General features: G+C 36.3%; 1 protein-coding gene across 2 annotated transcripts in view; it reads left to right on the forward strand.

The window, feature by feature from the left end:
- Nucleotides 1–12,419, forward strand: part of LOC137385596 (membrane-associated guanylate kinase, WW and PDZ domain-containing protein 2-like) — a 53,943-nt gene that overhangs the window by 7,102 nt on the left and 34,422 nt on the right. For both annotated transcript variants that reach the window (XM_068072090.1, XM_068072091.1), the window contains exons 5-7: nt 2,854–3,001; nt 5,736–6,008; nt 7,585–7,673. In XM_068072090.1, coding sequence (XP_067928191.1) covers nt 2,854–3,001; nt 5,736–6,008; nt 7,585–7,673 — 510 coding nt within the window. The remainder of the gene's footprint in view (nt 1–2,853; nt 3,002–5,735; nt 6,009–7,584; nt 7,674–12,419) is intronic.

The raw sequence follows: 12,419 nt of genomic DNA on the forward strand, positions 1-12,419 counted from the left end.
GTGAAACTCTTGTGAAGTAAGAAATATTATTCCTCTTTCTTCCAACTTTTTTGTGTACATTATTATGTAAGTGTCATTTGTAGGGCTGGTGGTGCTCTTGTAATTGGATCTAATTTATTCTAATTGGATGCTTATTGATATTGTAACTTTTTTCATTCACAATATGCGATTAGTGATTTCTGGCGATTGCCTACTAAAAGCCATTTGATAGCAGACGATGGTGACAACTGAATATTTACTGGTATATCGGTACCCTTTTTTGATAAAACTGATGAATTCATGCAATAGTAATACTAAATGAGAAATATACAATCTTTAAAAAACTGTTAGGAGTGCTGCTGCACTTGGCTATTTGACTGCTTAGATAAATGCTAACATTTATCACATTGGAGTCAGTATGACTCCTGAGTTGCCATTTGCGCATCAGGTTAGTGATTACCTAGTGATTTCTAGCTCTTACAGGATATTCAAGATAGTAAAATCATACTGCGTATGATTTACATTTCTCTATATCTGCTTGCATATATCGAAGTTTGAAAACCTCGAATTGAAGTAGCATTAAACAAACATCTATACTCAAGAGTTGAAGTTGTCCATCCATCAGTTTTTTGTTACAATCACTAAACAGCTCTATCTCTTCATCTATAAATTTCAAAGCTCATGTGTGGCTCGATTGGTCTGACTATAGCTGTTAAAATCTTGGATTGAAGAATCCGTATTGCAGAAGATTTGATCTCGGAACCACCTGTTCCCCAGACTATACGCTGAACCATTGAGCTACATGAGATTGATAGATTCATAGGGCGATATATGTCGCTGTGTGGATGAAAATACTCATACCACTGTGCTTGCGACGCAACATCATTTTAAGCTTGCTCTCATGGATCTTATTAGCATGTTACTTGCTTACTCAAATAAGTCAAATTGGCCGTTGGCAATGTGCCAGGTTAATGGCAAGTGGCAGGCAACTACATTACCTGTCACTGTTTATCAGCTGATTTTTAATACTCATGCAAGGCCGGGCATTCCGCTAGTTTAGTATAAATTTTAATAAAATTATTCACAAATCATTGCAACAGAAAGCTTTTTATGTCATCTAGAGAAGAAACTTCTATCCTACTCAGCATGTTGGTTATAGTATGTTGGAATAGATGTCTTTAACATTTTTGCTGTCATGTTTTGATAAGTAGCGCATTATTATTAGTGATATATTGTTATTAGTGATATTGTTATTAGTGATATTGTTATTAGTGATGTTGCTATAAGTGATATTGTTATTAGTGATATTATTATTAGTAATATTGTTATTAGTGATATTGTTATTAGTGATACTGTTATTAGTGATACTGTTATTAGTGATACTGTTATTAGTGATATTGTTATTAGTGATATTGTTATTAGTGATATTGTTATTAGTGATATTGTTATTAGTGATGTTGCTATAAGTGATATTGTTATTAGTGATATTGTTATTAGTGATATTGTTATTAGTGATATTGTTATTAGTGATATTGTTATTAGTGATGTTGCTATAAGTGATATTGTTATTTGTGATGTTGCTATTAGTGATGTTGTTATTAGTGATATTGTTATTAGTGATATTATTATTAGTGATATTATTATTAGTGATATTGTTATTAGTGATATTGTTATTAGTGATATTATTATTAGTGATATTGTTATTAGTGATATTATTATTAGTGATATTGTTATTAGTGACATTATTATTAGTGATATTGTTATTAGTGATATTATTATTAGTGATATTGTTATTAGTGATATTGTTATTAGTGATGTTGCTATAAGTGATATTGTTATTAGTGATATTGTTATTAGTGATATTATTATTAGTGATGTTGTTATTAGTGATATTGTTATTAGTGATATTGTTATTAGTGATATTGTTATTAGTGATATTGTTATTAGTGATATTGTTATTAGTGATGTTGCTATAAGTGATATTGTTATTTGTGATGTTGCTATTAGTGATGTTGTTATTAGTGATATTGTTATTAGTGATATTATTATTAGTGATATTATTATTAGTGATATTGTTATTAGTGATATTGTTATTAGTGATATTATTATTAGTGATATTGTTATTAGTGATATTATTATTAGTGATATTGTTATTAGTGATGTTGCTATTAGTGATATTATTATTAGTGATGTTGTTATTAGTGATATTATTATTAGTGATGTTGTTATTAGTGATATTGTTATTAGTGATATTGTTATTAGTGATATTGTTATTAGTGATGTTGCTATAAGTGATATTGTTATTTGTGATGTTGCTATTAGTGATGTTGTTATTAGTGATATTGTTATTTGTGATGTTGCTATTAGTAATACTGTTATTAGTGATACTGTTATTAGTGATATTGTTATTGATATTGCAATTGAAGTTGCAATAGAAATAAAAGTTGTTAACGTGAGAGCATTGCATTCTTAGACGCTGCAAACTTGTAGCACATTCACTGCTGAGTGCATATGCGTTATTGACAGTGTTTGACAAGTTATTCATTTGACGTTTTAACCCTATAGCTATTTCAATATTTGTACTCCAGGTGTATAAGTAGTATTGACACTCGCTGATATGATAATATTTATTCCTACTCTATTAATGTAACGTTAGTTTATACTCCTATTCGTCAATGAGATTTCGCTCAAACCACCGGCTATATCTCACAAAATTTGTGTATCACCACCGTCGTATCTCGGTATTTCGGTGCATTTATCATGATCAACTCTAAGAGAAGGCTCTTATGGTATTTGTTAGGTTCTCAAAGTTGCATATGGTGAGAGGCTCTGTCAGAATTCCTCTTGCTTATACAGTTCTGTTAAACTTTACAGGTAACTACTACGGTATGCCTAAACCCCCGGTTATACCATCAGCCAAGAGTCAGGAAGCAAGTTCAAAGGACTTAAAGCCCGGTGCACACCCTTCGTCTAAGGGTAAACGCCAGCGCAACAGGTCCACCATCGAGGCAACGTCGAATAAGTAAGTATTATTTATTATGCATGACGATCAAACAAAAGCGATACCTTTCCATTTTGACCTACATTTGCACAAACTTCAACGTTTGCAGAAAATATAGCCAAGGTTGGAAATTACTGAAAAACATTATTTTAAGCTCTATTTCATTGTGTGCAAAATATGCAGTACCTAATTACGGGCTTACACCCACCCTTTGTTTTCACCTCTTTCCCTCTCTCACCCTTCCCTCTATTCCCCTTATTGCAACCGACCCTTTCTTTCCTTCCCTCCTCTGTGGCTGCAAACTAACAAAATTATTCATTGGTAAGTGCTTTTGCATTGCATATATATATTTCAGTGTTTGTGTGTTTTCTGTGATTCTGTACTTCGGTGCGTCTAGCTGTAGTTATTCAAATGTTGGAATGGTGAGATCAAATCCGCTTCATGCTGAATTTGATCTCGGAACCTCTCGGTGACCCGGAAAATATCTTACCAATTAAGCTACGCGAGATGCATTGAATTCTGAGGCGATATGAACCGTTATGTCGGTTAAGATAGACCTAGCATTTTGGGTTACGCAACGGACTAAAGGTACGGCCACACGTAACGATTTTTTCATTGGTTCTGACCGAAGTCATGAAATGAACGAAAAACAGAATTATTCAGCCGAAATTCACATAATTGTCAGAGCTATGCATGCACACTGAAATCATCGACGGAATGCTTTTGATTGGCTAAACAAATTATTAGCGAGCACGATTAGCAATCTATATAGTCCAAGGCACATAACGCGACATGCAGGAAAAATACTAACGCACTTTGCCATAGTAAATACGATGCAATTGACTTGATTGCGCTAAATAAGGCAAATCTTTCTACAATGAAAATTTTGTTGCTAAATAAAAATTGTTATTATTAAAAATGAAACGAGTCGTAGCCATAGTGTCTGAACGATAATAATCCAACAATAGTGCAATCTAAGCAGTTGCAACGTATGTACTATGTTGAATTGCACGGGTACTTTTATTGTGTGTCGTAATACGTTTCTTGGATTATACCAATTGCGAAAGCTGCTAGAATCGTGCTCGCTAATAATTTGTCTAGCCAATTAAAAGCATTTCGTCGACGATTTTGGTGAGCACACACAGCTCTGACAATTCTGTGAATTTCGACCGAATAATTCTGTGTTTTTCATTCATTTAGTGATTTCGGTCAGAACCAACGAAAAAATCGTTACGTGTGGCCGTACTTTAAACCTTGCTCTCACGACTTATCTTAGTATGTAAGTTTAATAATGCGAATAGTAGCGTACTCAAATTAGTCTTTGGCAATGTGCCAGGCTAATGGCAAGTGGCAGGCAACTACATGTTGTTGATTACCTGCCCCTGTTTATAAGCTGTTTTTTAATACCTGTGCAATGCCAGGCATTTGGCTAGTATATGTATATATATTTGATACATAAATATATATGTATAATGTAACTATGTGTTATAGCTATATATATTTATCTTATATAAGTATATAATGTATGTATATATATATAACTATATAGTTTTGTACTACATAGCTTGGTGATGTGACAATTATTTTAACAAAATTAGATTAATTATTAGTTGCAAGGCAATTCTTTAGTTTACACGAACCGTTTGTTGTGCTCGATTGAAGATTGCCATACAGGCAGTTTGAGATGATAAAATCACTGAATGGAGATGCTGCCTTGGTAGCGGCTGCCTCGAGAGCACGGTGGACTAGTCGGGACATTGTGACATGTTTGTTTATAAGTAGTGAGTTGCAGACATGCCTTTACACTTGACTCTAGTTGTTGGTATGGTACTCCAAAGAAACCTTGTCAAACTCGCCTTTAGTAAAACCGGGCTACTTACACCGACGAAATGTATCAATTGTGAGTCAGATTGCTGGCAAGGTGCGACTGACAGCTGTGCAGCACATCGCATAAATGTGAGCATGTCAGTCTATGTTGATAGAGGAGAAACAGATGCATCTGTTATTTGCAGAAAAATATGTAATGTCAATTCCATTTTATTCATTTTGAGCGCAAGCTGATTTTATGTGAGGGCTGCTTTCAGGAGATGATCCTAAAACTTCATACCAACATCTATTTATACATGAGCAAAGATATTCTTATTTGCAAGAGATATGTCAAGGCCTCTGGTGTTAGTCAAAATTGTTCATAGAACGTTTCAGGATAATTCGGTTGCTGAGTTAATTTATGGAAAACTGGAGGTTGATTTTCTTGTTTGGTCCATTTAATGAATCCAAATTCCTTTTGTAGTTGCGTAGCTGATTGTCATCGTTAACGTGTCGCGTTTTTCTTTTTTCAAATAGATGCGCAATCACTGTTATCAATATTATTCATCAGTATTATTATCTATATATAATCCATCGCTAGTAATTAACATGCTGATAATTCTTTAACAACTATTTTTAGACAACAAAGATCATGGCTTTCGCCTGACTGAGGACAATTTTCAAAACATTTGTCAACGTCACGCATTATTTCATGGCATCAATGTCTGCAGTCACCACAATGCCTATGCTGTGTATTGTCTATTCATTTTGGCAGTGTGTGCAGTCATGAATTTAGGTTTTCTTTGTTTTGTGTTTCTTACGTTGTTGTGGAGTATTTGATGAAAGTTTTACTAAGATTATTTCGGGGATACATGAAAAGCGAGATACCATTCACAAAAGCATTGCTTGTGGTCTGTAAGGCTGGTGTATTAGTCTCGTCTTTCTACAGAAACCACCCTATCGACAACACGGTCCATTCAGCACACATTCCCGGTACGGACATAGTTATGTCTAGCCCGAGTCGAGGTCCTAGTCGGGGTCCAACGGATCGGCCAGCCCCAGACAGAGTGATCTCTCCACAACTCAATCGTAAAGCCGAATTAGGGCCTCCAAGTTTAGAAAACAGACCATCTTTTCAGTCTGTCGGTGATGGCAGGGTTGATGAACTTCCTCCGAACTGGGAAATGGCCTTTACCCCGGATGGACACATGTACTATATTGAGTAAGTTTGATATGTTACTTTCTTTTAAGAACCTCACATGTTTTTGCTTGATCGTGAACAGACTTTAGGGTCTGTAGCCAACTCTGTATGCTATTCCTTCAGATCTTTCACTGCCCAAAACAAGAATAACAAACATTAAGTCGCTATGAACTCAGCTAATCGTTGTCGCTTCACTTAATTGTCTAGCAACGTTTCATGTTTTTCACATATTACTCAGCCTTCTTGTGTGCTCGGCCTTTTAATCTTCTCCCCTGTTGTAAAGCTACTTGTCTGTTGTGACATTGTGCCAGGTTTTATTGGATGAAAGTGAGTTCTCTGTCTGTCATGCTCAGTGGATATGATTTATCTCTGAGCAACTTGGCATTACCTTAGTAGTAAAATTTTAGGTTGCTTGAAGAGGTCATTTAAAGATGCATGAATAAAACTTGATCGTTGATTGTTATAACTGTATTTGTCCGATTAATGATTTGGTTGCCTGTCCTGCAGAGTATTCAATATCTACTTTTCAGTCTATCTGATAGAGCTGTTGTGCCAGTGACTACCTCAAGTCTTAAATCAACTTCAGTAACCTGTAAGGGCGGTTCAACTGCCTCTTCACAACTCTTGTAAGGACATGTTTGCTCATGCTCTTCTACACATGTCAAATACTCAGTTCCCACTTCTGCATTCACAATGTGAAGACTTACAAAATATATCTTTTTCACTTCATTTGGTGTTTTTATCGTGTGTTGTGGCTTCTGCAGATAGAGTTCTTTGATGCGTCACTTAAAGTGCAATGTGTGCATGCCATTGGACCATCACATGCTTATCTTATTAAACATGATGTCATCTTTAATGAGCAATGTGAATTCACAAGTGTATTAGTCACCTGATTCACTCATTAATCATTGCTATTTACTCTTATAGTCTCACACAGCATCCAGTGATTGTTCTTGTTCGCTTCCTCGCAACCTTCAAATCGTTGATTACACCAGATTCTCTGCTATAAACAATATCCTGCAATTATCGGGCTAGTCTAGCGCTTTGTTTTTTGAACTTATTTTCAACAGTTTTTTGTTCTTGACATGCTTTTTGATGCCACAAAACTAGTATTCGTAGATTGCTTTTAAATAGATGTTGAGACAACCTTGTCAATTTAACCAATTAATTCACTTGACGCAGTTATTTATTTACATTAAAAGTTACATTCTCAACTGTCCCGTAAAACTGCTAAGAATGATTTATGGGCAACTTCAAACATAATGAACATTTAGAAGAGTGCAGTTTTTGCTAATTGCTCAGTTTGACACCTGCCTTTGCTGCAAATAATTTGTAAAATACAACAAATATTCCATCTTTTGCACTGAGATGCTCTTTGGATGGACGTTATCGAGCTACTTCAATTTATATATCATAACACAATGCTAATATGTGAGCTTGGATGTGTTAACATTCTTCTGAAAATATGTGCATCAGCATTACTGGCTGTATTTGTTTGATATATTATTGAGCTAAAGAATTGTCTACCTATTTTCTTATTTTATTAGAGAGAGGACAACTCTATGTAATAGTTATTCTTTATTATATTTAACTGTAGCCACAACACAGAAACAACTCATTGGACTCATCCCAGGCAAGCTAAAGTTCCATCACAACAGTCAACTCCTCTAAGCAGTCCAAGTGAAGGTGGGTGTCCTATTAGCTCCTACTTGCTTTTTGTCAACAGATATTCTTGCTGTACCCACCAGGTGTCTTTGTCATCTACTCTGCCTACCACCCACTGCCAACCACCCGCTGCACCTGCCACCCACTGTGTCTGTCACTCGCTATGCCTGTCATTCACAGTGCATGCTATCCTGTGCAGCCCAGCGGTAATTACAACAGGCCCATTTTATCATTCACACTTTATTGCATGTTTAATTTGTAATTAATCAGGTCTGCTTTTGGGTCATCCACTGCGTATGCATACAAACAGCACTTGTAACAAGCAGTGACATGAATTTCTAAATGCAGTCACTATAGCCTAACCAGCTAGGGATACTGTCCGAGTGAAGGAGAGGCTAAAGTATATAAGCAATATGCATGGCAATTTATGATGGGCTTTGGAATTTAAATCGAATGGAGGTATATAACGATGTTATCAACTTTGCTAGCTAGAGTTACAAAAATGTACTTATGGATCATGTTAGCTAAGCTATGATATAGTACCTTCGTAATCTTAACACGCATTGTCAACTTTATAGACAAGTCTCTGCACAAACTGCTCCATTTGGTTTGAGTTGTAGTCGGTAGCTAATGTCAACGCTGTCGAGGCTGCATGATCTGTTGTTATCTTGTAGTATGAACAAATTGATCTGGAATGTTCCGCTGGGGAATGGCAATTACGCGGTGTTTGCTGTTAAAAGTAAACTAAAATTGACAATGATTAAGATTAAAAGGGGCTATTCATTCATCAATGGCTTTCAAGCTATTCGTTTCTATGCACACAAACAAGTGCTGTCTGGCTGGCCAGTTCCTAATCTCATTCGTTGGGACAGTGTTTGTTTTGTGTGTATCGTTAGTCATGCCCTCCGGAGAGCTAATCAAGACATGCATAGCATTGATTCTGATTATGAAGAGGGGCTGGGCTGGATGTGGTTGAAACTATTGTTTGATTGGTCGGTGATTAACTTCCTCTTGACAAGTTTATTAGCGTATCACTCAGAAGAATCTCGAGTTTATTCTGGAGATGAGAGACGACTCTCATGTCGTTGCCAGACATTCTGCAGTCTCTACTTACCACCTTATCTGACTCCTGCTGACTCCTAGCTGGATAGTTGGTCACTGGATCTGGCTGTTTCTTGGTGTAGACCTTTCTGGAGGAGCCTGAAATCTCTGACTGCATCGATACATGTTTGGTTATTAAAATTTAGCTTGTCTCGGTGTCTATGCCGATGAACACGAATCTCGGCTGCAAATTTTGTGGTATGTGGATGCTGTTATGAAACCAGCAAAAGTGTTTGATGCAGAGATTTAAACAGAGAGACTAAACCATCCAGACATTCGTGTCGTGCTGAGGTGTTGCGTGCTCAGTGACGTTATGAAGGCTGTGATTGAGGGTGATTTTAGCAATAGCGGCAAGACATGTAACATGCTGTCCGTTCTCAATATCAGCCACGAAGACATACTCAAAGCCCTCCCACGTGATCCTGGTCAGTAACAGTTCTACGAATGTATTTTCTTAGAATTTGTAATTGAGATTCAGTGCTCTGTGACTTGAACTCATAGACCTCGTAGACCTATTAACTATACATAGTCTAGTTAATAGGTCTATGCTTGAACTAGCCTTACCAATCAATTATGCCAGCTTCCTACACCGGTTAGGCAAGTACGGGATGCTTCTGGACACGCATAATTCTCAGCATTCTTTATTTGACAGCGCTGTCTGATGCTACTTGCGTCATATACATGTGTATGACTGTATCATCATATACATGTGTATATATCATCATATACATGTGTATGGCTGTATCATCATATACATGTGTATGACTGTATCATCATATGCATGTGTATGTATTATCATATACATGTCCATTGTGAGGCTTCTAGTACATTTGTTGGTTTGGTGGTTTTTGTCTTCACCAATATAGATAGTGCTATACATTGTGGTCAGCCATTGTCTAAAGGGCTCAGTCTTCATCTTGTGAGAATCTGGAGTTATTTCGCTCAAACATGTCCGCTCAAACATGTCCGTGTACAACCGTTATTATTGGAATAGTTTTATCAAGATAATGTATTTTTGATATTGACATGGTTAGCATTTTTTTTTAAATTTAACATCTGGGCACACTGTTTAAAGACTGCGCAGAAATGACCTAGTGAGTTCATCAAATTAGTTGGTCAAATGGATTAAATATATGGCCTTGCTGCTTACTGTCCGCTTTACTTAGATGTTACTGATCTTGTTCTAGATTAATTTTATTACTTTGTTTTTTCGCTTTCATGTGACTATTGCATATTCTTTTGAGGTTATGCTGATAAATAAATAAATACAGTCATACCTCGACATATGAACATACTGCGTTCCTTTGACTGAGCTTATGTGTCAATTTACTCGTGTCTCAAAACACTACTTTCTATATAAAGTAACAAAATACAAATTAATCTGTTGCTATACTATAAAAAACAGGATATTACATTGGAAATAATGTATTTTTAATTGTTGTAATTCAGTCTCTACGGTAACAAAGGAGCAAATATTAGTAGTCCAAATCTGCAATAAATCGTAACATTACTACGTAGATTACCGTATGTTTTACCTTCAAGACCGACGTAGTGGTTAACGGTGGTCTGAGAGAGACTTGATAGCAATGCGTTCGGTTCACTAAACTTTTGTAATGCTACGTAAAATACCATAAACTATGAATTTAGTTTAAATAAACTTATCTTACCAAACACACAGTTAAAGCTAAGTTTTTATTCTTTACTAAACTTATTTATCAGTTTTATCGTCTTAATTTTTCATTGTTTTGGTATGGCGCTTTTTGCCTCGCAAACTCTATAACTTTTAGCCTGCCTTTTAAAAACTGTTTTCAAACTGAATCGGTGAAAAAGACAGAGCGATGCTGTCCTCGAAAGGGGCTTCTCGCATGCTTGATCATATATTGGCCATCGAGAACCGGCTCGTATGCCCGTATATCAAAGATTACTCATTTTTCAAGGAAGAAACTCGCTCGCAATTTAGCTCTTAATTCGATTTTCGCGTATGTTGGACTCATATGTCAAGATATGACTGTAGTTGAATTAGAACTACCACTGTTATCTGAATAAAACCTGCTTTTCAATTAATTCTTCTTTGGTCTTTGGAGCATGATTAATAAACAACTTGTTTTTTGCAAACCATCTATTAATGTTTCACATTTTTCCATCAGTGAGCTTAGCTACTGTGTGCCTGGGAGTGACAGGTCTTATTCCAACAGGCTGCCACCATTGATCCATCGGCAGCGGCCTTGTGCCAAATACATTAGCATTTCCTTGTATCCTCCTATTGTCAAGCCTCCCTTGCGTTTGCACCTGCCTCTGTCTATCATTCGCCATCAAGGGTGCGTGCAGTGCACGCTGTCAAGTGTTTGTTAGCCAGTAATTGCACAGTACCGCTCCAGCGTTGAGCGTCTCCTTTCTTTGGTCAGTCGTCGTTCCCTGTTTTCTACAGCTTCTTCACTCGTTGGCTCAGCTGCACTTGATTAGTGCTTTGTCTAAACTCTCGGGACAATAGCGGGACAATAGCGTTTCTATCTTTTGGTGATATTTTTCATACTAGCTGTTAGTCGTTCAATCAACTACTGTACTCATTTTATGCTCCGAAAAAAATCATATGTAACCTAAATTTTTATAACATAGAGATGTATTGCGGCACCAAAGATACGTTGAGTCTACTGCATAAATAGTTGCTGGTTTCACCTTCCACTGGTGTCATTTCTTTCCATTTTTAGACTATTATTAGCTTTGTATGCTAACATTAATTGGTTACACTGGTATTAGCATCCCACACCGGTGTTAACATCTTATACTGATGTTAGCCTCTTTAATTGATGTTGACATCTTACACTCGAGTTAACATCTTACCATTTCTTTGGGTTACGAATTCACATTGGTTGCAATTCATTTTGTCAAGTTGGTTACATTGAGTCATTTAATAGTAGTCAGATTTTGCTATTTTAGACTTAAATACGTTCAACATGAAACTATATTTTATGAAGTTGTCTTAGATGGACACAATAGTAAAATAGTTGTAGTTTATTGATTGCATTCATCGAATGATGCTTGATGGGACCTGTTCTTCCACGAATATACTCTGTACAAGGAGCTATTTTAAAAGTTAACTTTTTGTACTGTAGGTAGCTCCGTTAGTGATAGTTTGTTTACTTCAAATAATAAAAAAAACTGAGTTATCCACTCTTTAGCCTAGATTATTGGATTAACCTAATGTACTTTAGGAAGATGAACATTGTCTCTCTTGACAAGGGTTGTATTAGAGCCAATTTGACAAGCCCTTCAAACGGCCAGATATAGTACTAACCCATTCTGTTTGTTAGTGCATCAGTCATCTGAAGATGGCCATGCATAAAATGTACATCTACCAGGAGTTGGTCAGCTCCTGAGTCTAATCTAGGTGTAAGCTACTACTCAACTCATTAGAGCCTAGGACACCGAAACAAACATAGTTTTGTTGTGCTGTCTGGCGTCTCATATGTCATCATAAAATGTCTCCACTGCATACTCTCCCTTGCAAAAGGTATCACGTCTTCCACAAAAGTGCTTGAGGGCTGATTTCAATTCAGCTATTGTTATGCTTGTTTCAGCAAGCCATGTTCGACACCATTCCCTGATAGTTGTTAGTTGCTGTAGTTTTCTCTTCGTTTGTGTTGCTTAGCTGCGTAGTTAAAGCTA

This window comes from Watersipora subatra, chromosome 1 (genome assembly GCF_963576615.1).
Source record: "Watersipora subatra chromosome 1, tzWatSuba1.1, whole genome shotgun sequence".
Lineage (NCBI taxonomy): Eukaryota > Metazoa > Bryozoa > Gymnolaemata > Cheilostomatida > Watersiporidae > Watersipora > Watersipora subatra.